Source organism: Arvicola amphibius, chromosome 14, assembly GCF_903992535.2.
Source record: "Arvicola amphibius chromosome 14, mArvAmp1.2, whole genome shotgun sequence".
Taxonomy (NCBI): Eukaryota; Metazoa; Chordata; class Mammalia; order Rodentia; family Cricetidae; genus Arvicola; species Arvicola amphibius.
The window spans coordinates 47,553,456-47,577,703 of record NC_052060.1 but is presented as its reverse complement, the minus strand read 5'-3'; the positions used below and the strand labels follow the sequence as shown (position 1 = coordinate 47,577,703).

The following is a 24,248-nucleotide window of genomic DNA, read 5'->3' as shown; positions in this document are numbered from 1 at the left end:
AAACCAGCCTATCATCTTACAGACATCACAGGTACGTACTGTTGGAGACAGCTGTAACTAACACATCCTTGAATGAGATAAAAAATTTTTTAGTAGTTTGGCTTTAAACTCTAAATAAATTTTGTCTGCTTTTCTCAAGTAAAATATATTCAGGTCATTTCTTAAGAACCTCTCAAATTTTACTTTGTAAAGTACATCTCAATTCTTTACAATACAACAGTATCTTCAGTTTAATCAGTGAGTTTCAATAAAAAATGAATGCTCTGTCCTTTCATCTATGTCCTTGAAAAATATAATATATAAGAATCTGAAAGAACCATTTTAGCCTGCTTACTTACAAGGTGGAAATCTGGACTCTATAGACATGTGCTCTCGTAAGTTCCTTCTAGAAACTATCTAGAAAAAGTCACTGAGGGAAAAATTTATTTATATGTTTGTTATATTGTTGCATTTCTTGACAGAAGATACTCTTCCAAGATTCTGGTGTTTGTAAGAAAACAATGGTTAGATGTGAACTGAGGTAAGACAAGAGCCTCGCCAAAGGATGAGAGAAGGCTGTCAGAGGGGCACTTGTGAGAGGATTATTACAAAATTGAGTGTATTGCTGAGATGAATAGTTAGGATTCAAATGATCATCATTACCTGGAAGATATCTCAACTACATTCCTGCTTCACAAACGAGTAAAATGCTCATTAAGTTATCCATAACCTCACAGCAAAATAATGGGTACTATATTGGAATGTGCTAACCTTTGCTTTTATATATCTTGCCACCACCACACACTCCTCTTAATCCTTTTTCATTCATTTAAATATTCTCTTTGTTACAGTAACTACTGTTTTTTTTTATCTGCACAGAGGTGAGGGTTTTGATAAGCATGGTTGCCAATGCAAAAAATATAGCTAATAACTTTTATAGGATAAAACATTATCTATATGGTGTGTCTTATTTGCATAAAATGACTCTGAAGAGATTCCATCTCTCCTAAAAATAACTGATATTTAAAACTACATGCTTATGGTAAAATTTGATGTTTAAGGTGAAGATGTGTCAGATACAGAAACAAGATTTAAAAGATAAGCTGAGGCATGTTAATTAATGTAAGCAATGGCCAACGCTCCAAGACCAAATAATTGAGATCATCTGCCATATTACCCTTACTGTAACAGAGGGATTACAGGAGGAGCGAGGAGTCAGAGTTAAGAACCAGATTGTGTAGAGTGGTGGGGATAAGAGGGTCACAGACTTAGTGGACAGTTCACAACAGAAGAGGAGAGGAGAAGATGGAGAGGAGAGGAGAAGAGAGAAGAGGAGAGGAGAGGAGAGGAGAGGAGAGGAGAGGAGAGGAGAGGAGAGGAGAGGAGAGGAGAGGAGAGGAGAGAAATTCCTCAATGTATGTAGATTATAACTCCAGGAGATTTGGGTATTTGGAGAGCATCAGCAGGCAAGACTTGCTACATTTGGTGCTACTGCATTATATCAAAATCCAAAGTGTTGAACTGGGCAAGGAAGTGGGGAAGATAACTTTCCCTTGTTGCATACCGAGTTTAATCTTTCTACATGATTCTCAAACGGAATTATACAGAGTGTCTAGGTTATAGTTTATAATCCACAGCCCTATTAAATTTGGGGACTGTGTCATGTCTTTGTCAAACTGTTCTTTATATAGCACTATGCTTATTGTCATCACATATCTCTACTTACTATATTCTAGGATTGCTTTTCTCTGATGATATGTCAAAATAAGTGGATGTAAAACACGCCAAATGTTCACTGTGGTGACCATCTCCTTCCCTGAGAAACACTTAGTGGGCTTGGCTGTCTCAGCAGTGGCTGACACACTAGAAATCAACGCTTCTGACAGGGGACAGAACACAGCCTAAAGGAAGCAGGGCAGAAATATTGAAGCAGAAGGACTCCCAAGGAAAATGACACAGAGAGAGTGGAAAGGTGGGAGGAAACCCACAGAGGAAGGTGACAGAGAGACCACGGGAACTAAAATTTAAGGAGATGGTGGGAGGTCATCAGCACAATGTGACACAGTTATGAAGAGAAGTCATTAGTTTGGGAGGTACGTGTACCTGGAGAAATGAGCATTCTGAGCACCTACTGCATTGTTCATGATTACGGGACAGTGCGTTTGAGTGCAGCATGTGGTAGTTTCTGCTGGGATATAGTACAAAGTTTGACAATGTAGATTTCTGCCACATGAGTGCACATGACCCAGGTCATTGTTTCTTGATTGAAAAAAGTTTGGCACAGGAAACCTAGTCCATAGGTGCATCTAAACCATCAGTAGCTATTAAATAATTACTTTGTCATAATGGTTGGGTTTAGATTCCTCATAAATCTCTAATTTCTAAAATAACATTACTTTAAGCCCACAAAATCTTCCTAATGTTTTTAAAAAATCTTGATATCAAACCCGTATTTTGGTTTGTTTAAGGAATTTAGGATAATGCTATATTGGGGCTGTGTAAGAGGAGGTGAGCAACATCCTCTGTCGTTCAGAGACATGTGATAGAAGGTAGAGGATGCCTTGCAGGCAGAGTGAACACAAGGGTGATAGAAAAATGGGCACTTGTCAGCAAAGAATTAGATAGAAAACATGGCTCAGAATAATATTGGATTGCATGTCAGGGGAAAAAAGGTGAATTCTGTCTTCGCACAACCTTTAGTATTATATAAAATAACTAACAGATTATTTTATAAGGTTATCTTGATTTTGTTATTGATTTTACATATATAATCAACAAATCACATATATTTACATATATGATTTAGTTATTGAGTCTACCAATTATAAGAAAATTTTGTGTTGTATTATGAATTCAGAGACAAGTTGACTCCTGAGCATAAATATTGGCTTATTAAATCAATGAACCGAAATCCAATTAGCAGACATTAAATCAGACTTGCAGTGACAGGGATGTCAATGGATCATTTTCTGCTCAATCGAGGAATATCTTTTTGAACATATACATGTGTGCAAAAACTCATTTGTTATTGTATTATTTCATGGCTTTCAATGAAACTTTTGCACAATAGTTTGGGTACAAATTATTCTTAGTGTGGAAAACAGCAACACTCAGACTTCTGCAAGCATTACTGAGGCTCATTGAGAATGCAATCAGTGGATGATTAGTTGAGACACAGAAGACCTTTGGGCCTTTACTTTCCTCATTAATGAAATAAAAAAATGTCTGGAATCTGTAGGGTTCTTTTCCTAACAGGACCCATGGATGAATATTTTAAATATGTGTTTAAGAGGGCAGGAATCTTATTCTTTGGAAAATAAGATGCCACTTGGTTGTAATTAGCAGTTCCCAGTGAAATCAACAGAATAAATTACTTTGGAAACTGAAAGAGTAGGTGCATCTTAGACAAATTTACTCTTCTTTCATTGAACTTTTGGACACTTCAAGTCTATACAGATAAGAGATTCTGAGGAGAAGGGTGGCTTCGAGAGGGTTCAGTGTCAAAAATATCAGAAATTCCGCTGATAAAGTCTCACCAACATGATTGGCTATACAGGAACAAAAGAAAAACAACGAACAGTGCTAAAGTTGGTAAGGGAAAGACCAGGAGACGTCAGCATTGCACAGAGAAAACTACAGGCACTACGGGTTATTAAAGCATGCTGAGAATAGGAGAAAGAGTCTTCCTCAGAGAAGAATACATAAACTGGATGTTCCAAGCCAAATGTTCAGCATGAAAGCATACATAGAAATAACATCACACAGACTGAGAAGGTTGCATTTAGAAATGTATATGTACACACACAAACACACACACACACATTTGCTTCATTAATTAATAAAAACAGAGGACATCGATTTGAAAGAGAAAGCAAAAGTATATGGGAATGTATAGAGGGAGTAAAAGGAAGGGAGAAATGATGTAATTATATTATAATCATAAAAATAAAGGAAAAGTTTTCAGTCTTATATAAAATTTTAAGAGTAATATGCAATACAAAAGCAGATGAAAATTGAATTTCTGGTTATTATCAGTGTACCCTGAATTGCTTTGACAAAACTAGAGAATAACAGATGGGAAATTCATATTCAAACAGCATACAAGAACGTTCATCATGTCAATGGCTTAATTAATAAGAGAGAGAACAATAGGTCTCTCCCCCAGTGATGACCATCAGGCACCATTGCCAGACAGTGCATGAATATAGATTCTGATATGAAAGTTGAGGCTGGACAGGTCTCAGCTTTGAGTATCATGGGCTGTACCAGCATCCATGCATGGATTGTCCTGATGATGTGGGAATGAGGTGAGGAGGAGTTGCGGGGGAAAAAAATCTCCATATTTAAGCAGGTGTCTAAGTATCCTTTGTAGAGGCTACTTTTTAATTCAAAGCTTCAAAGAACAGTCTGCCTTTGGTAAAAATGTCCAGTCTTTCAGGATTTACTAGAGAAAATAGATATTAGGATAGACTGGTTCTGAGAACTGACAAATTCTCTAATGATTTATTCTTCAGTAGACTTTTCTAGTCAAAATATAGATTTCTAATTTGCATAGAATAAGACATAAAAATGTTACATTATTGATATTGGTTGTGCTTTGTTTTTATTTATACCCCATAGGATATGTGAAAATTAAAATATATATTGAATGCTAATACGGTTTGGAAGATTTTAAAACACAAAATATTATGATATGTAATTATACCCATTACATAAAGAAACTCTAGAATATAATGACTCAGGTATGCATTTTAAAATGTCATTTTCTTATACAGTTTTACCACATATTAATGACCTATAAACTCTAGTATGTAATATTCTATATTTTTCTTGTGGAATTTCATGTTTATTGCTGGGTTTTAAATTTTATTACAGCCTTTATCAAAAAAGGCCTCATGTACTTTGTATGCTTTGGTTATTATTTTTTCCATGAAACCTTACCTGGGAATCCAGTTTGCTTTGGGAATAAGACACTTATTTCCTTCTCCATTTGTAAGTTCCTATTATTATTTTATTTATAATAATATTATTATATTATTTCTTATAGTGTGCTGTATTGAATGTTTACTTATCTATTATAGCAAAAAGAGAGACATCATCAACCGCTTAAATCACAGATCCGTGTGATAGGGGTGCATTAATGAACATTCAGTACTACATAGTCAAAAGGTAAAAGTTTTGACTGGTACTCTAAGATGGTCCACTTAAAATTAATCTAATATTCACTTGGGTGTTTTGTTAGACAGAAATTTATACTTTCAATGACACTAAACACTGTCATAGACCTTTGAAGGGGAAAAAAATTCTTGTCAGAGGAATAAAAACCATCAGCACAGAAATAAAACTGAATAAAAAGAAAATGTCAATATGCATCATGAATCATGTTATATGTTATACACACATACATGTATTTACATGTGAGTATTTTATATAACAAAGAGGTGAGCACATGCTCAGTGGATCATGAAACAGAGAGATTTTGTAGATCATTGTAGAATAGTTCTGGAAACAATTGGGAGGAAGAGCAGGGTTGATGTAGACAAATGTGGTTTTAGGTCTTGACTTTACCCTTGGCTACATAACCCTTACCTAACCTTTACCTAAGTTTGTTCAGCTGGAACAAAAGTGAATATTCTAAAACAGAGCTATTTTAGGTTTACAAAAGCTACAAGGACACCTATAAAATCCTCAATGTCACATTAGAATATAGCCAAGTGCCCATGTAAACATTAACCCCACACCTCATCTTTTCCCATGACATTAGTAAATTTTATCACAGTATGTCAATGTTTGGCACTGTCACTATTACTCAAATGTGACTGATGCAAGACAAGGCTGTTACAACTATGGACTCACTAATGACTGATGGGAACTTCACAAGGTGAAGTCCAAGGATTTCCAGCTATGGCTGATAATATATACCTCTTCTCTTCAGGTTGGCCCCTGAGAATCTGGTTCTGACAAACCTGACAGGTTAGAGGCAAACAACTAACAACTGAGAACCACAAATTGATAATCAACTGGTTGGTCTACCATGTGTGCCCCAGTGCCAAATACCACAGTCATCATGGGAAGCAGAGGGTAATAAGGGAGACATGGTCATGAGTAGTGGCTCTAATTAGTTTACCAATGAGTCCTTGCTGCTGATTCCACAACATCAGCAGAGCCCCTTTCCCTATTGGCTGGTGACTGACAATGTATAACACAGGACTTGAATCATTCATGTCTATCAGGACTATGAATATAACTCAAATAGCAGAAAACTGGGAAAAGATTCTTTTCCTTGAAACTTACCACTCACATGGGCCACTTTTGTCTTTCTCTAAATTTTAACAGAATTGAGTAGGAAAACGAAAGAAAAGCACTCCTTTTCTCTTGCTGCCCAACTCTGTTACGTCTAACATAAAGGAATGCTGTCTCTGAGGGCCACACCCCTAAATTTAATTGCAGTTAGTGGAACAATATTTTGAGGGTTAAATACAATAGTTGATAAACACTAGGTGGCCTCTATAGGGCCTTTACAGACCTCTACAGGTTTCTACTGCTATTTTGAGATCATTGCTATAATTAATTCAACGCTAAAAATGCTGAAAATTAGTGTTTTTTATGCTCTCCTTCCTGCCTTGCAGAAACCCCTGAAACTTCCCCCTTTAGTTATCCTACTTATGCGTTTTAGAAGCAGAAACAAAAACCAGCCGAGATATTTTTGGAGGCAGGTTATTTTATAAAGATTCAGTTCTTAATATTTTAATCAGAATCCCATGATTTTAAATATATGTTCTTTTACCTGCTTTTCGAAAGAAAGAATGGTAGGCAATAAATGTATGAGAAAGGAGACATTTTAATTAGATATAGACTATTAACACCAGAGTTAGGGAGATGAGTTTTAGATGGCTGGAAAGACAAGTTGTCATCCCTGTAACTCTTGATGACCACATGCAATATAATTATCCCTACATTCTTTACTGAAATAAACTCATTCTTTGTTCGAATGGCTACGCACAGAAGCCTGAAGCTCTTCCAGGCACAGCAGGAGACTGTCATGATCAATTATGATCTATACTTGTCCACAGAGTAGGAATGGCAAATATTTTGTACCACTGCCTTCCTGTACAGCTCAGATTTCCATAACTAATCAATCATTCTTTCCTCTGTAATCACCATGTGTACTCAGTAGGCTTCTTGGCATAGGATGCCCATAGGTCAGACCTAAGTGGTAGTTTTATTCAGGTGATGCTTCTGTATCTCTACCCTGGAGTTTACTGCACAACGCTTCCTGACCTGAGGGGAGGGATAGTGTGCTATTAGGACTGTTTTCTAAGAGATACAATATCACCAACCTGTTGGATACCATATATTTTTTTTTCTAGAAATGGCAGCTGAGCCTAGAACCTCATACAAACCAACCAAACAAAAACTCTCACGAGGCTCTATCTCCAATACCCATAAATTCTTTTATATTTTGAGAAAGGGTGTCATTAACTTGCCCAAGTTGTCACTGAATGCCTTCTATGATCCAGCTTAATCCACAACTTGGCAATTCTTCTGCTTCAGCCTTCCATCACCTGGGATCACAGATCTGCACCCCCAGACCTAGCCCCATGCTTATCTAACACCTGAACGTGTTTCAAGTATACCTTCATGCATGGTGCATATTACACAGTAGCTCTTCAGAAAATCTAGAGTTTAATTAAATGCCCCAAATAATCTGGCAGCTTCCTTTAGTGAAGGACGGAAGGAGGGGGCAATTTCTCTTTTGGTATAAAACTCCCAGCTCTCACAGTTAAGTTCACTGACTTTATGTATTCTATGTCTGAGATCTTGAGAGGTTAATTCACTTGTTCAAGCTATTCACTTGAACAAGCTATACCACATGTGGATTTGGGGATGGGGGGTGCATGTTGGTGTAGCCCCTCCATGTTGACACAAGCACATCACACATGTCTAGAGGGCAGAGATTTGAGTAAGGTTTCATTTGGTATCAGGAAGGAGCTGGCAGGGTAACAATTCTTCCAGATGTTTTTAATGAGTGGCCACAGTTTTGTCACTGATGCTGGTGGCTGGGAGCATATTTTGACTTGTGGCTATATCTCCTTTTGCTTTAGTGGTCGCACTGGCTTCTGAATTTTCATCTAAGTCCAACATTCCTCACCCTTACTCCTTCTATGTGATAATCTCTGATCTCTTGGTTCTTCATCATTAATAATTTCTTCTTAGATGCCGCCTCTTAGATACCCATCTGTCTTGCCCCCTCAATGCGTGAAACAATCCCACACCAGTTAGGATTTAAAGGGGTATTTATTTTAGGGGTAAAATGTTGGGACCAATTGAGTCCTGGTCTTCAGCTGCTCTTCCCTGTCTGGAGCCTTCTAATTGAAGTTACTAAAAGCTGTGCCTTACCTAGAGGATCAGAGGATGGGATTTTCACCTGTTGACCATTGACTGCAGGGTATTTAAGCCTCCATGGTGCTATTAAAGAGGGGTTTTTGGTACCAGTGATTGAAGGTCCGTGTGTCGGTGTGTTGGTCTGTGTCTGCGTTTTTTTCCTCAACCTCCAGCCACTTGTCCGAAGCTCGCGAACTGGGTTCTAGTGCATAGAGCACAGACCGTGGGGGGGGGGGGCGGTGTGTGGCAGTAAAACTTACAAAACACCAACAGTCAGGAAAGGAGTCTGGTCGCTGGAGCAGGAGCTGGAACCAAGTGCCTGAACCAAAAGAGCAAGCTGAGGGTTGCAGCTCTTTTTTAAAGAGAAACAGACCACGCCACAGTGGGCTGGTATTTCAGGGGCTATTGGCTGAAGGAGCAGAAGGAGCTCCCGCAGCACTCAAGCCAAGTATAACTAGAAGTGCTCAGAATGATGGCCCTAGCATTAACTCATTTAACTTTCACCAAGAAGTCAAACTTCAGACATTAGCTTACCTTTCAAACTAAGCTTGTTTCAACAAAATGGTTAACATAAAACATAAATCGTAGGCATTTATATTGCAGTGATGGTCTGCTGACCACTTTCAATAATTTTGACAGACATCTGACTCTACACTAATTAGACACAGTAGCTCTACCTATGTTACTTCTCAACTAATTCCTTTTAAAAGTGTTATGGACAGAGGCACTGAATACACTTTTGATTAAAGAAAATGTTTAACTGTATTTTCAAAGTGCTCCTTTGTCAAATAAAATAATTCTGCAGTCACATGAGACATTAATACTTGTGTTCTTAAAAGGAAAAAAAAAAGTACCTGTCCTCCAGTGATGATGTAAGGGGCCTACATTGTCACAGTAGAGTAGAATTTATGCTTAAACCACAAAATTTGACTGCTAACAGGAAATAACTGCTGAGAACCAAGCAACAGAGCATATTTGGGGAGAGTTAGATTCATTTTCAGAGCTTCGGGCACTTACTAAAAGTGAAAAATGCCTGACTTAATATCTTAGAGCCTGAAAAGTTCACCATGGCTTTCCCTCCCAGAAACAGATTATCAGATCTGTGGTGTTTAAAAAAAATCATAAAAATACTATATTAAACTCATATTGCTTATAATTGAAAATGCAGGAAGACCAAATCAACTGCTCATATTGGCTATCATGGACTATAAAGTCAATAATTGTTCATCTGACTGTAGCTGGGTGCACTGATACTGACTACAGCAAAAAAGAAGACATTGCTTAAGTTTCGGATCCATCAACAGGTAAAAGGGACACTCAGGCTAGTTTCCTAATGTTTCTACTCCTCCAATTTGTTATTGACAAAATATGGGTGACCACAGGCTTGTGTGATAGGATTCCTGGGGTATCGCAGTGGCTAGGACACAGTAAGACTTGGTGTAAGGATGCAGTGATGTTGGTCATCAGCACAGTATTGTAAGAAGAATGAAGGAAGGTAATAGATTTTGACTCTTTTTTTGTAACCTCATTTTGCTGTTTCAGAGCTAAAGTTTTTGGCCCTTCTTAAGAATTGACCATTAGAACTTCTCCAACATCACAATTCATACCTGAGGATAGAGGTCAGGCCAGCATCTGTAAGCATATCAGCAGGAGGGGCCTGCTGGCAATGCCTTTAATGTACCAGGGCCTGCTCTCCTTCATTGCACTGAGATCATTTAAACTGATGAATCTCAAGTGAATATAGTCCCCGAAGTAAAGCTGTACCACCCCAGCCATTTTTTTCTTATTTCTTGACTTTAGGGCATTTATAGGACAAATACATTTGTATTCAGATAGTCTCGCTGAAGGGTGTTTTAGAAAAAATCCTTTAGAGTTAGAAGTCCAAATGATATCCATTACGAAAAAGGGGAAGAGAGCAACAGCCATGCAAGCCACACTTTTATATTCATACTGCATCTTTAGCTTCAGAGGATAAATAATAAGAAACATGCCACCTTTATGGATGGGGAACCTGACATTCCGAAACGTTATAGTTGTCTTTGCTGAGTACAAGAAGAATGCAATGCTTGCAGGTAATACGTTGGCAATTAAGCATTTAAACCATAAACTCCTCTTTTCATATATATAAAACACACTTTAATGCCAAATTTCAGTCCTGTGGGTTACACACCCTACCTAAAACAGGGATGGATGACTTTCCCCAGAATGTAACTATGAAACTGCTTTTTATCGGTTACTTGTCTACCTTCCATAATAAATGTGGCTTATAAATGCCTACGAGTTTGTGAGGCATCATGAAACTTGAGAGCTTTTGCCCATAGACAAAAGCACATGTATTTGGGAAAATATATCAGCCATGGGCACTAGCTTTTAATCTTACCATATAAACCACAGTAAACTGTTTACTGCTACATAACTATTGAATTCTAAACAAAACAAGAGTAAAGTTGTTAAAAAATCCCTCCCTTATATAACAATGTCTAAACTATGTAGTTAATCTCTTTGAAATCAAAATATGGACCCTGTCATTTATAACAGGACACTGGGAGCTCAAGAATTGCCTAAAGAACTAGACCCAAAATTAAGAAATGCACGTTAGTGAATAAGCTATTTATTTTGGTATTGATAAATCTGCTATATTCTGCTAAGACATTCAGTAGTAAGGTATTAAGTTCATGGTATGGCCCATGTTGTTTAGAATGCCTAGTTAAAGAAATACATTATTAGGTTAAATTGTTCAATAATTTTTTATGCTAAGTAGTACAAGCAACTAGGATATTGGACTGTAACATGAAAGGGTCTAAGATATGATTTTTATGAACATACAAAGCAACACGACCACTTATGATATCACATGTACCTTTAAGTGAAGATATCTGAACAAAGAACTGCTAATATATTCGCTCCTTTGTGACAATATTGAGACCTACACAGTTCCAGCTATATTTTGTTCTAGATACATTTGGTTCATCATTAAACAATAAAACGTCTTTGTTTACAAGGATCTGACTTTCGAAGAGAGCCATGAGGATAAAATATAAACTATGGGCATAAAACACATCAAGAAATGTGTACTTGAAGTCCCTAAATGCTGGAAGAAATCAAGAGGAGAGGGCTTATGGTGACCTATGGGGAAGCACAGAGGCAATTGTTTCCTAGAGATGTCCTTGAGTTCCTCAGAAAACAAACTTGTTTTACTAAGTGTACATAAAAATAATTACAGAATTGCACAATATTTTCATTTGTTATCTCCATTTTTCCTACCACAGTCATATGTATGCAAGGGACTAGTTTAGGCCCTGGGGTTACAACACCAAAGCAAAAAAAAAAAATCCTTGAACTTTGGAGGGGTTGTATTCTTCTAGAGGAGATAATCAACACAAAGAAAAGTAAATAAGAAAGGAGAAAATCATATAAAAAATAAGTGCTTAAATGAATGACAAGTTTGGGGTCTGACAGAATCATATGAGAAGGCAGTTTCAGCAAGAACACAACTGAAAGAAGCAGAAGAGCTGGTCTCAAATAGGGGGAATAATATTTGAGATGGGAAAGAAAGGCTTGTATAAATTGCCTATCTGTAGAATGATGCTATTTCCTCTTGGGAACAAATGGGTACAGTTATATATACCAAGCAATGAGGAAAAATGTAGGAAGCCATGGACACTTCATACTTTTATACTGTAAAAAAGGAGGCTTGCAGCAATTCATCTACTGGAAAATTTAATCTTGCTGTCTTCCACCTGACCAAAACTAAAATCAAAACCAAAAGAAGCAACAACTCAGTGTTGTCATCTCCTCTCTTATTTGTTCTCAGTGTATTGATTAAAGCATAAATTGGCTCATGTAGAACTTTTTACTCTCTGCTTTAAGTTTTCTTTAACTTAAATAATAATAATAATAATCTCACTCATCACAGAGTCCTTGCAAGGACTGAACAGCCAAAACACACACAGTGAGTGCTTCAGTATCACTTCCATTAATACATTATACATTATATCCATTAATACATAATGGTCATTCTATAGATTATGTGTCCTGACTAGCCATGTGGAACTTTGGAGCATATGTCCCAAGGGTAATCTTAGTTGAGAGGTCCCATAAGTATGCACAGTACTAGAACCCAAAGATTAGTATGAAAAGTTGTTGAGTGTTTCATTGATATGTGTTTCTATGCATTTTTGGTTGAAATGCTCTTGTATACACGAGACTAAACAAAATACATTTCTAAAGTTAATTTCATTTGCTTATATGTGTACTTTTGAAAACATAGACACTGGTAGAGTTTAGGTAACTGCTGTAGCTGGCGTCACAACCACCATTATTGTGGAAGCTGGTAGAGCTAGGCCTGATTGTTTGAAAATACCAAACTCTTTGAAAGCAAGGAGTCAAAGAGTGTGGTTTAAAAACTATAGCAAATAAAGATAGGATTTACATAAACATACCTAATTTTGATATAGAAAATAAAGGTAAGAATTTACACATTTCTATATAAAATTGAAAACAATCTTTTTTATAATCTATGGACCTACTTTATTTATTAGATGAGAATCCATTGTGTGGAACTCTGCAGCTTTTGGAATAATTAATTAATTAAAACACTTATGGATTAATTTGGTATCAAGTCTAGGCTGCAATTTTAAATATTGACTGTGCTTAGTACTCATGAGTATATGGAAGAGAGGGGTAAAGGCTAACGTCCATAACACTTCTCTTTTCAGTGTAATTCATAGCTAAATTTGAATTAATTTAAATCTTATGTGGAGGGCATGGGGAAGTTCCACTGGGGTGTCTTTCAAGCCTGATCCCATTTGTAGGTGGTATTGGTGATGAAGCTCTCCTTCCTTTCTTTTTGTAAACTGGGTGAAGAAGCTGTTTCAGTCAGAGCCATAAGCTTGTGGGAGTAGGAAGTTAAGAGGGAATCCATATCCACTGACTAGTCAATGTGGAGAAACAGAGGTCCCTGTCTGCTTTGTCCCAAGGGCCATCCCAGCTCCAGGACTTCCTGTGGTATTGCCAATAGTGCGATTTCTCCCTGTGCCCAATCTGATTAATCCAATCCTCAACCTAACGTCTGTAAAAACCTTTTTATGTTGTTCCTAAGAGCTGTTGTTAATAGTTATCCTTTAAGAGTGTCTCATGTCATAGCTATTTTAATGGGTATACACTTAGGACATAAAACAAATCCCTATACAAACTCAGAGAGGGATATTCATCCTCAGGGTTTTCAGGAGCTTCACACAGAGTTCTTCATCAGGAGTTCCAGTTAGACACATCTACTAAACATATAGTATACCCTAGGCATTGTTCTAAGCCCTGAAGACACAAGGTTATGTAAGATAGAATTCTTCACTGCAAGGCTCACATTATTATGAAACAGAATACTGCAGCAAAGAAAAGCAAACAAGCCAACAAATACAAAGTGAGCTGGAAACAGAGGGCAAGGATGAGACCTTGTCAAATGTTTCACATTTTGTGAATCAAAGTTTCCCACCTGTCCTTTCACACCCACATCCTGACACTCAACAGAAGCCTTTATTTTCATGTTTGAATTGGTGTAGAATCCTGATCTCAGCCACTTCCCTGCTCCCTTCTGTGTCAGCGCCACACAGGACCCAAGTAAAAGACTCCTACTTTTATATTTGCCCTTCATCTTTGCTTCTCTCTACTGTGCAGTCAGTTATTCTGTGAACGGAGTGGGCGAGAGAGAGAGAATGAGAGAGAGAGAGACAGACAGAGACACAGAGAGACAGAGAGAGACAGAGAGACAGAGAGAGAGAGAGAGAGAGAGAGAGAGAGAGAGAGAGAGAGAGAGAGAGAGAGAGAGAGAACATCTACTGAGATTCTGAATGTGTGTGGGCTTCTACTGGGATTCTGAACCATACTAAACCCCCAGTGTCCAACACCTACCAGGTCCTAACTTTTCACCTTCACTGACTGCTAGGCCTTACTTTTCTCTTGTGATCTGGGAGTCTCAGTGTTTGTCCTTGTCTGCTGCAGCTCTCTACACACAACTCCTTCTCTCCCGCTGCCAGGATGAGCAGGGAATCAGAGCTCAGTTTTAGAGCAGACATGACCTCCTTCTCCCAAGCACATCATCTCTGCTAGCCCTGTTTGGTTTAGTTCACAGCACACACACATCACCTGTCCCTACCTGCTCATTATTTATTTTATCTTGAGTTTACCTTGTCTCACTAGGTTACTCCCAAAGTATAAAACTGTCCAAGGACAGAAAAAAAAAATCTTGATTAGATGTTTGCTGAAGAAATTAGCCTTTAAGAATCGCGAAGGTAAATATAGGCTGAAACAAAAAGGCATAAATTACAGTTGAAGGGCAAGGAAACTGAAATACTTCAGACTGAAATAACATTATAGAGCCTAGTAATCAGAGCTGGCAGCTTTGGTAACAAAGATAGAACAGAGTACGTAGTTGTTACACCTAAGCTGTGTCTCCCTGCCCAATTCATATGCTGGATCACAACTTTCAGCAGCTTAGAATGTGACGGCATTTAGAAAACGAGGCCTTTAAAGAGGTGGTTAATTTAAAATAAGGCTTCCTGGATGGGTCATAATCCAAACTGGCTTGCGTCTCATAAGAAAGAGAAATGTAGACACATAAAGAGATACCAGGGAAGGATCCCATGAATCCTTTGAGGACTCATCAAGCAGGCAACTGTGTGAAAGGTACAAAGAGGCCTTGAGGAGGAATCAAGCCTGCTGACACCTTGATCTTGGACCTCTAACCTTCAAAAGAAAACCAAAGGAAATTTCTGATTTTTATGCCACCTAGTCTCTGCTGTTTTGCTACATAATTTCACATATATCTGACAATTGGGGTGTGAAGTGAGGCCTGCTCTGATTTTAGGAAAGCTGCTCTGATTGCATAGAGGACAGAAGTGAGGGCAGAAGGATGCTAGTTCACTGGGAGGCATCACCAAAGGCATCACCAATCTAGATCAAGAGGGAGGGAGGCCAAAGGTGAGTGTGTTGACATCAGTCAGTACTGAAGAGATGTTGTCACACATTAGTGTGACATTGACGTCTGCCAGAAAATATAAGTTGTAGGGATTAATAAATAAAGCTTGCCTGAAGTTCAGAGAGTAAAACAGCCTCACTTGTCAGCCTTACAGAGCAGGCAGTGGTGACACATGTCTTTAATCCCAGGAGCCACAGTAGTTTTCTAAGAAACCGGGCGGTAGTGGTGCGTGCATTTAATCTCAGCTGTAGAGAAGAATATAAAATGGGAGGAGGCAGCTCTCAGTCTCAGTCTCAATCTGAGATTCCTGGAGGCAGGATTGCCTTTTCTGACTGAGGTAGAGGTAAGAGTCAGTGGCTGTCTGTTTTAATTTTCTGAACTTCAGTTTGAACCCCAATATCTGTCTCTGATTTTTTTTTATTAATCATGCTACAATGATTTTGTAAAATGCAGTTTTACAAGTTCAGCAAATAAAACATGGATTGCAGTGTTTACATCATTCGTTAAAAAGCCTGTCAACATGGCAATGTAATATAGGCTCTATCGGCCTTCCACCCTATTCCAGACAGAAGACTACATGTTGAGAAGGGCTCTGTGGAGCTAACGACCCAGCCTCCAGACTGGCAAGTTATGCAAAGAAGATTTAAAACAAAACTTCTGTAACTATGTAAAACAAAAATATTCCTTACATTTCATTGATTATCCTTATTTGAGAGGCATCTTTATCCTCTTTCTGAACTGCAACATTTTAGAAATTAACATTTTGGGAGTGTGTTCCAATGCACTAGCACAGATTCAGCGTAAGTAGGGAACCCTGGCCTGGAAATTTCTAGTTCCCATAGAAATACTGTTCAACATTTAAACAAACAAACAAACAAACAAACGAATGAATGAAAGACAGAAAGAAAGACAACACTTAATTCTCACATAGTCTGATGATGGAGGAGTGTTTATGTGTTACTTTCATTATTAATAAAGAAAACTGCCTTGGCCCTTTAAGAGAAAATTAGGTAGGTGGAGTAGACAGAACAGAATTGTGGGAACAAGGAAGTAGAGTGAGAGAGACGCTTCAGGCATTCGCCATAGTGAGTCTCCATGCTGCTCCTCTCCGAGATGGACGCAGGTTAAGATCTCTCCTGGTAAGGCACACCTCGTGGTGCTACCCAGATTACTAAATATGGGTTAAAGGAAGATGTGAGAATTAGCCTATAAGAGGCTACAGATAATGGGCCAGGCAGTGTTTTAAAAGAATACAGTTTCCGTGTAATTATTTCGGGTGTAAAGCTAGCCGGGGGCCGGGTGGCAGGACACAGCCCCGCCGCTTCACACTACAGATTGGCGCTCCAACGTGGTGACTAAATCCACGTAAAAACCTGAAAAAGCTTTAAATAAAGGAGAGAGAGAGTTTAACACAGCTTTTTGCTGTTTGCCTGGACGTGCCGTAGAGAGCTTTCCTGTTTCGGCAATAGCGGCAGAGAAAAAGCTGAGTCATTTTAAAACGCAGCTTCCTGGTGCTGTGCTGCCAAGTGCGAACTCTGGCTTTAAAGCATTTCAGTGGCTTTTATGGACTGGATGTTTGTGTGCCTACTTGGGATCGGAAAGAAAGTGCTCTGAGACCATGCCGATGGCTCACTGCTCCCTGCCTGAACCTGGGCAGATGGCGGAATCAGGCTTAGGCAGGTGGAAGAGCATGGCGGATTCCTGCCACAATACAGAGAGATGTTTTCAGACTGCGCAGTGCTCTGCATGTCAGATTTGGCTGTAACTTGGATGAAAAGAGTTTTTGTGCTGCACGCTCAGTCTCAGAGTTAAAGTGCTGAGTGCGGCTCCTACCTGGCAGCCCCAGAGCTAGCAGAAAATGGTACGTCCTCCATTTTGAAATTGGAGAGAGGTGGAGCCAACATTCAGAGCAGCATGCTGCTCTGCAGCTCAGAGCTGCAACCGATTCAGAGTCATAAGCGGCTCCACCATGTTGGACTGGGCGTGGCAAGCTCACAGTACCTGTTTTTGACCTAGGAATGTCACAGCTTAGATTCTTAAGTGTGTAGCGATTTAAAAGCACAAAACAAAAGTGCTCCTGGATAGTAAAAAAATTACAGATTCACAATAGGAAAGATTCAGACATAGAAGGCCTTTAACTGGGTCACAATGTTGGATAAATGTACGTAGGCTTGAGAGCGAAAGAGAAGAAAAAATATAGAAAATAAAGTTAATGCCTTTAAAAAAAAAGGATAAAGTCTTTAAAGAGACAGAGTACAGATAGTTATAGATTAAAAGAAGTAAAGTGATAGAGTAAAAATAAGCCACGTAAAAATGGAAAATTCACAGAGAGTCTGGATTATGTATTTTGTTGTGTTTTCTTTGATTTTTTTGACTGTAAAGGAGCTAAATACAGAGAGACATTTCATTATATGGGCTGCCAGGCTAGACCAGAATGGACATCTTAACGGTATGACTTCAGGATTTGGATCTAAGAACATGATGCTTTGGAAAAGAGTTTCTTCTTTTGTTTTCACAGAAGATGAGACTCTATGGATTGCTTCTATCCCAATATGGTATGATAGACCACGCCCTCCTGAAAGGTTGCTGTGAACATCTTCAAAAAATTACTTCACTCAACTGCCAACTGAGAGGAACCTAGCACACAGGTAACACCATAAAAGACCTAAATAACAACGCCCCCACTCAGCAGGAAGCAGTTTGGAGAGAAATAACTGCGCCCATTTTCCCAAATATTGTTTATAAATGTTCTTTTACATTTAAAGGGGGAGATGATATAGATATGAATAATTTGCATTGGTATGGATTTTAAGGTCAATTTGTTATATGTATATGTATTTCTGATCTTGATTAAGGTATTGTAATTGTGTAGTTCATTTAAAAATGTAATGTATAATTAGAAAATATAGGTTAATGGATAATCATTGATAATAGTTAAGCTTGTAGTCATGTTATTAGATTTTCTAGATATGTAGAGATATATTTCAGTTAGATAGACATTCTTCATATCTTTCAAAGACTGCAGAATATGGCATTTAATGTTTTAATAACTTAGGGTTTTTCATGACTATGAGACACGTCTGCTCCTGGCAGCACCAATCTACTTCGAGAGGAAGATGGGCATCGAAGAGGCTACTTATGGAGTTTGTTAGCCATTTGGGCAAGAAACTGCTCTTGGCTGGACTGTTCCATAAACTGGACACAAAGAACCCGCAGAGAGAGGACTGCTGAACTTGCCTAAAGGTGAGATGGTCTTTTGGGGTTCCTGATTCATTAAAGAGTCTGCGAGACGTTCTGCAGGACACAGCAGAAAGTGACTGAACTGTCTTTGGAATTTTTCTGCTTCATGAAAATGTCTGCTGGATACTTATGGGCCTGTAGGCTGAAGATGGATGCCCCAACAGTACAGAGGAACTTTGGGTGACTGTCCAGGCAGCGAGTTGTCTCTGTCATTTCTAGAGTTTTATAAGTTACTTATTTCTTGTTTACTTAGGTAGCATTATATCCTTCTGGAGTCTTTGATGGAGTTGAAGAATAAATAGATAGTTATAGCTTTCCTTAGTTATGATAAAAGATAAAATAGATTTAAATATTGTAACTGTAATACTTGCTTGATAACTGTTTTGTTACATGTAATTTTACTATGTTAAAGTTAAAGCCTTTCTTTTTTTGTTTAAACGGAAAAAGGGGAAATGATGGAGGAGTGTTTATGTGTTACTTTCATTATTAATAAAGAAAACTGCCTTGGCCCTTTAAGAGAAAATTAGGTAGGTGGAGTAGACAGAACAGAATTGTGGGAACAAGGAAGTAGAGTGAGAGAGACGCTTCAGGCATTCGCCATAGTGAGTCTCCATGCTGCTCCTCTCCGAGATGGACGCAGGTTAAGATCTCTCCTGGTAAGGCACACCTCGTGGTGCTACCCAGATTACTAAATATGGGTTAAAGGAAGATGTGAGAATTAGCCTATAAGAGGCTACAGATAATGGGCCAGGCAGTGTTTTAAAAGAATACAGTTTCCGTGTAATTATTTCGGGTGTAAAGCTAGCCAGCGGCGGGTGGCGGGACGCAGCCCCGCCGCTTCACACTACAGTCTGATGGTAGACCAGATCTAAAAACTGGAAACCTAATGAGTTCTTCAGTATTTTGAATGAAAAAAATTGAGGTTATCTCAGAGGAATTGTTTCAAACGCAGAACTTTAGGGACAGTTTTGGAATAGGGATGCTGACTAAGAGTTCTTTGATGTCAGATCGACCACTGTCTAAGCTTTAGACCATTCCCATCATTTTGGACCCAGGCTTGTCCACATGCAGTAACTCACAGGCAATGCGCACATATGCCTTCCGACTCTTCGTAGTGCCTGCTGAACTCCAGGCCACACACTGGCACCAGTAATCTTCGGGCCCAAACAGTTCCTCTACTTGCTGGCGTGAAATCTCAATGCTCACTTCCCTCACAATGAGACCTGACAAGAGAAACAAAAGTTCAAGTCAAGAGAGGACCTACCTGTCCATAACACATAAAACAAAACAAGCATACCACTGCCCTGCCCAGGGATCCCCTTGAAGCCACAGATCACCACCCAGATATTGCCTTCCACCTATCATTTTCTGAGGATTCCAGTTACTGTACTCCATATTTTATTATTTTGTTTGCTATTTCAGGTCTTCAATATTTGTCTGAAGATGAAAGTGGAGTGAATCTATAATCCCACAAAATAGCACTTCCTCTTATCTAACCCGATAATATTCATCTCCTACCCGGCTATATCTCTCTGTTAAAATACTAAAATGATATCATCTTGGCTTTCATGTTTACTCAGGATTCTACTTTATTTATATAGGTTGTGGCTAAGATGCCAAGATATTGTAAACAGCTTTACACAATGGAGCCTTCCTAGTCCCTCAAGAAAGAAAAGAAAAGAACCTAAATCTATAAAGTCAGTGGTGATCATTTAAAAACCACTTTAACAGATATGTTTAAAATATTACAGCACATCTTTTTTTTTTTTGAAATACATTATACTCTCAGTTAAACTAAAGAATACATGACTTTTAAAAGGTTTTTCTGTACAATGCTTTGGAAGCTCACATGTTTATCTGTAATGGCAATGTAGTTGAAATCCCAAAGAAGTGTCTTCAGCTAGTGTTGAAATAATTCCAAGTTTTGTATTTTGAGTCACAAAAATTGAACCAAGGATTACCATTTCAATGGTATTTATTTGAGGTATTAAGATGATTTCAGAGATGCATTCTGCAATGTCTTTTTGCACTGACCAGGAGAAATTAACTGAGTGATATATGTGGGCAAGTGCCTCTTCACCTGGAGATTGAATGCACACGTTTCCAGAATGAAGTGTTCATTGATAGCAATAGCACAACACCCACAGGGAGCAAAAAAAAAAAAAATTGCCCTCATCCAAGTATGGATACAGTAAGAATGATAGAATGAATTGCTTTTGTTTATTAACTTTATACCCATCAATTTAGTCATTGTTCAGTGATACTTTATCAAGTATCAGTTATATTAAAAGTATTTTATTAGGCACTTGTGGAATTCTAATGAATTAGTTACCAACCTTAATGAACTATTAATGAACTATAAATATCCAATTTTATATATATATATATATATATTAAGGAAGGCTTGTATTAACAATGGAACAATACCATTTTAATATATTTAATAATTATGCATTTATTAATGTACTTATTAATGACGTTGAATTCTGCAAACAAGTTGTAAAGAGATGAAAGTAAATGACAAATCTCAGTCTACTAAGAAGGATCACAAAGGAGTTACCTTGTTTACATTATGCAGTGAGAGGTACCCAACGTTTAGGAAGCATCAATAAAGATAATTATAAAATTAGCAATCAAAAAGACCACCAAACACTGGCCATAGAGAGCAGAGGTATGAAATGGATAGAGAGTCAAGAAAAGGGTCTGGTTTGGACATTTGTATTCTAATGGTCCTCAAAGTGGGACTCTCCGAATGGCATTCCTGGCATTACTTGAAAACCTGTAGGAAATACAAATTCTCAGACCTTACTCCAGATTCATTCATTCATTAGAAATCTATGGGCTTTTAACAAGCCTGCAAAGTAATGGAGTATGCTAAATTGGAGAATTCTTGTACTCGATGCTTAAGAATTTGGATTTCCTTCTGAAAGAATTTTATATCATTGAGGTATTTGACCCAGATGACTTAGGCAGAGGACTATTAGATACATGTGTGAGATAGACAATATCTATACATTTGTATACATGTGTTTAGAGCTTAATAAGCTACAAAGTATAATGATGCTTAAAAATATTTTTATAATAGATTTCAGGAAATGGTATTCCTTCTGGAGACCTTGAAAGGGGGATCCCAAATAATACCTAAGATGTATTCAAATAATTGCAGTGAAATCAGAGAAATTCATAGGCACCCAACAGAGTTAAGGACCTCACTATAGAGGGATGAACTTCTATCAAGAACTGATGGGATTTGAGTTATAGGCCCTTATCCTCATATCTGAATTCTACTAAAGTCTATGAAAGCATATCCAGGGCAGAACAAGGTCCTGAAGGGACAACTCTATTGGCAAACATTTATACTGTAATATTACTTTAAAGTTCAAAGATCATTAATCCTCTTATATTTATTTAATAGTCAGTTTAAAAGGTAATTTCCAGTAAATAACATAGTCCAACCCTTCATCTAGCTGTGAAAAAGACAGAAAGAAATGCACTCATAAATGTCTAACAAATACAACAATTTTCATAGCAAGAATTCTAAGCAAAAACGTATCTATTTCCTGGATCTTCCTTGGGTCCAGTTTTCCACCCTTGTTGCAGTCTTCTCATTGATATCTAGACACCATTGCTGTCAAAGAAGGAAAGAAAGTCTCCATTCTCAACCTCCACCTGCCTTTTCTCCTTACCCTCTAATGTTTAGTGCTTTCACCTGTCTTCTTGCTCAAACATGCCCCGTTTACGTAGAAGTCCAGTTACTGGAAAGAAAACTCTTCCTTTAAAGTAGCTGCAGGCAATCTAGTCACCAAAGGGCTGATAAACCTGCAGTGTGCATTTACTTCTCACTAGAATGACTCTTTCTAAAATGCAGAACAGCTATGGATATTGAAACCACATATAAATATGTATTTTTTTTGTCCCGAGATAATAACCTCAGGTTTCATTCCCCTTCCATTTACTTGAAGTAATTGCTGGCAACCTAATTAAATGATGGTGGAACTTCACTGGGTCCACTATATCCTTGAGACTGAACAAGTTTGTGAATGTTTCTACTAACCACAAATCCAAAGCCTTTTAAGAAGCCACAGACCAACTCTCTTGCTACTGGAGCTATTCACACTATGAATGTTCTGAATTATGAAGCCCAGGCTCCCTGTGGGCACTGGAATCCAGTACACATAGAGGGCTGTCTTCAGCTTTACAGATGCCCCATTCAGCAGCACATGAACTAATTACAATTGTGTACAGTTGCGTGGTCACATGGCCCACACTGTTTACCTTCCATTATTTGGTCAATGGCAGAATAGGAAAGGAGTGTAGCATGGAGTATTTAAATATTTAGAGCTCAGAATTCCCTGGAATCCTCTGGATTATTAAGGCTCTCAGCTACATAGCTATGTACAGTTTTTCATTGCTGTAGGTAATTTTATTTTGTGACATTTTGCTCATCAAGCAAAGTGATTTCAGTAAAAAGTAAGTAATCTCTTTTCTCATTGAAAGACAGATTTCAGATTTTCTTGAAGTCCCAGGATGCAAGAAACAAGCCTTCTCGAAATCTGAAATACCATCAGCATTACTTCCAAGGAAGACTGCTTTGAAGAGCCGTGGGAACTTGAAATTGGTTTCAGGTTATTTAGCGGTTAGGGAGTGCTACAGAATTTGTACAAATATAAATGAGTGGTTTCCATCACATCTGATAACATCAAAGATTTCCCATCACTTTCTTTAATAGTGGCATCTTAAAGATGCAGGTTGTTTGAAGTTTGCAGTCATTTGTGTCTATAATAGGTTTCATTGTTCTTTGTGAACCAAAGTGCAAGGAATTTATTAGCTTGTTATACCAAGAACTCTTACAATGAGTATGAATGAGCACTTGATAACAGGGAGGTTAAAATGGATATGAAAATCCAGATAGAAGTTCAACTCTCTGCATCCTTGTGAGACTACATAAATAAAATAATGAACATGTATATTACTATAATTTGATCATAAACACATGTGTAATTGATTTTTAAGTACCCAGATCCCCATGGAGATCTAATATTTAGTCCTGTCAAATGACTATGCTTTAAAAGTTCACTAATGTCAAGTATTTTAATATGTTGTATAATTGAGAACACAGGTAAAACGTCACCCAGCCTGAAGCTGTCAATTTGTTATATGAAAGGTTTTCTTTATAAATAAATTCTTAAAAGCTATATACCAAAGCACTACGATCATATCAGAGATCTATGGATGGATCTACACACAACATAATTTAATAAATGTAACCCAACACAATAATTGACTCAAGGACAGAAGTCAGATCATCTCATTAAATACATATAAAGTCTTCGAAAAAAATTCAACATCCTTTCATGATAAAAGTCATGGACAGACTAGGGACATATAGGACTTATATAAACATAATAAAGGTAATATACAAAAATTCCATAGCTAACATTATGCTAAATGGAGAAGCATTCAAAGCATTTCCACTAAAATTGGGAAGAATATAAAGGTGTGCACTCTCTCTACTAATGTTCAATATAATCACTTGAGATCTTGACCACAGCAATAAGACAAGAGAAGCAGATAACGGAAATACAAATGGAAAGGGAAGAGGCCAAAGTATCCGTATTTGTAGATGATCTATCTCTATACATAAAATCACCTAAAGATTCTACCAGAAAAC

At 37.8% G+C, this 24,248-nt stretch overlaps 1 protein-coding gene across 1 annotated transcript in view; it reads right to left on the bottom strand.

Annotated features, from left to right (window-relative positions):
• The window catches only part of Unc5c (unc-5 netrin receptor C), a 331,978-nt gene that overhangs the window by 86,757 nt on the left and 220,973 nt on the right, over positions 1-24,248 (bottom strand). Inside the window, exon 3 of the mRNA XM_038311663.1 lies at positions 19,657-19,800. Coding sequence (XP_038167591.1) covers positions 19,657-19,800 — 144 coding nt within the window. The remainder of the gene's footprint in view (positions 1-19,656; positions 19,801-24,248) is intronic.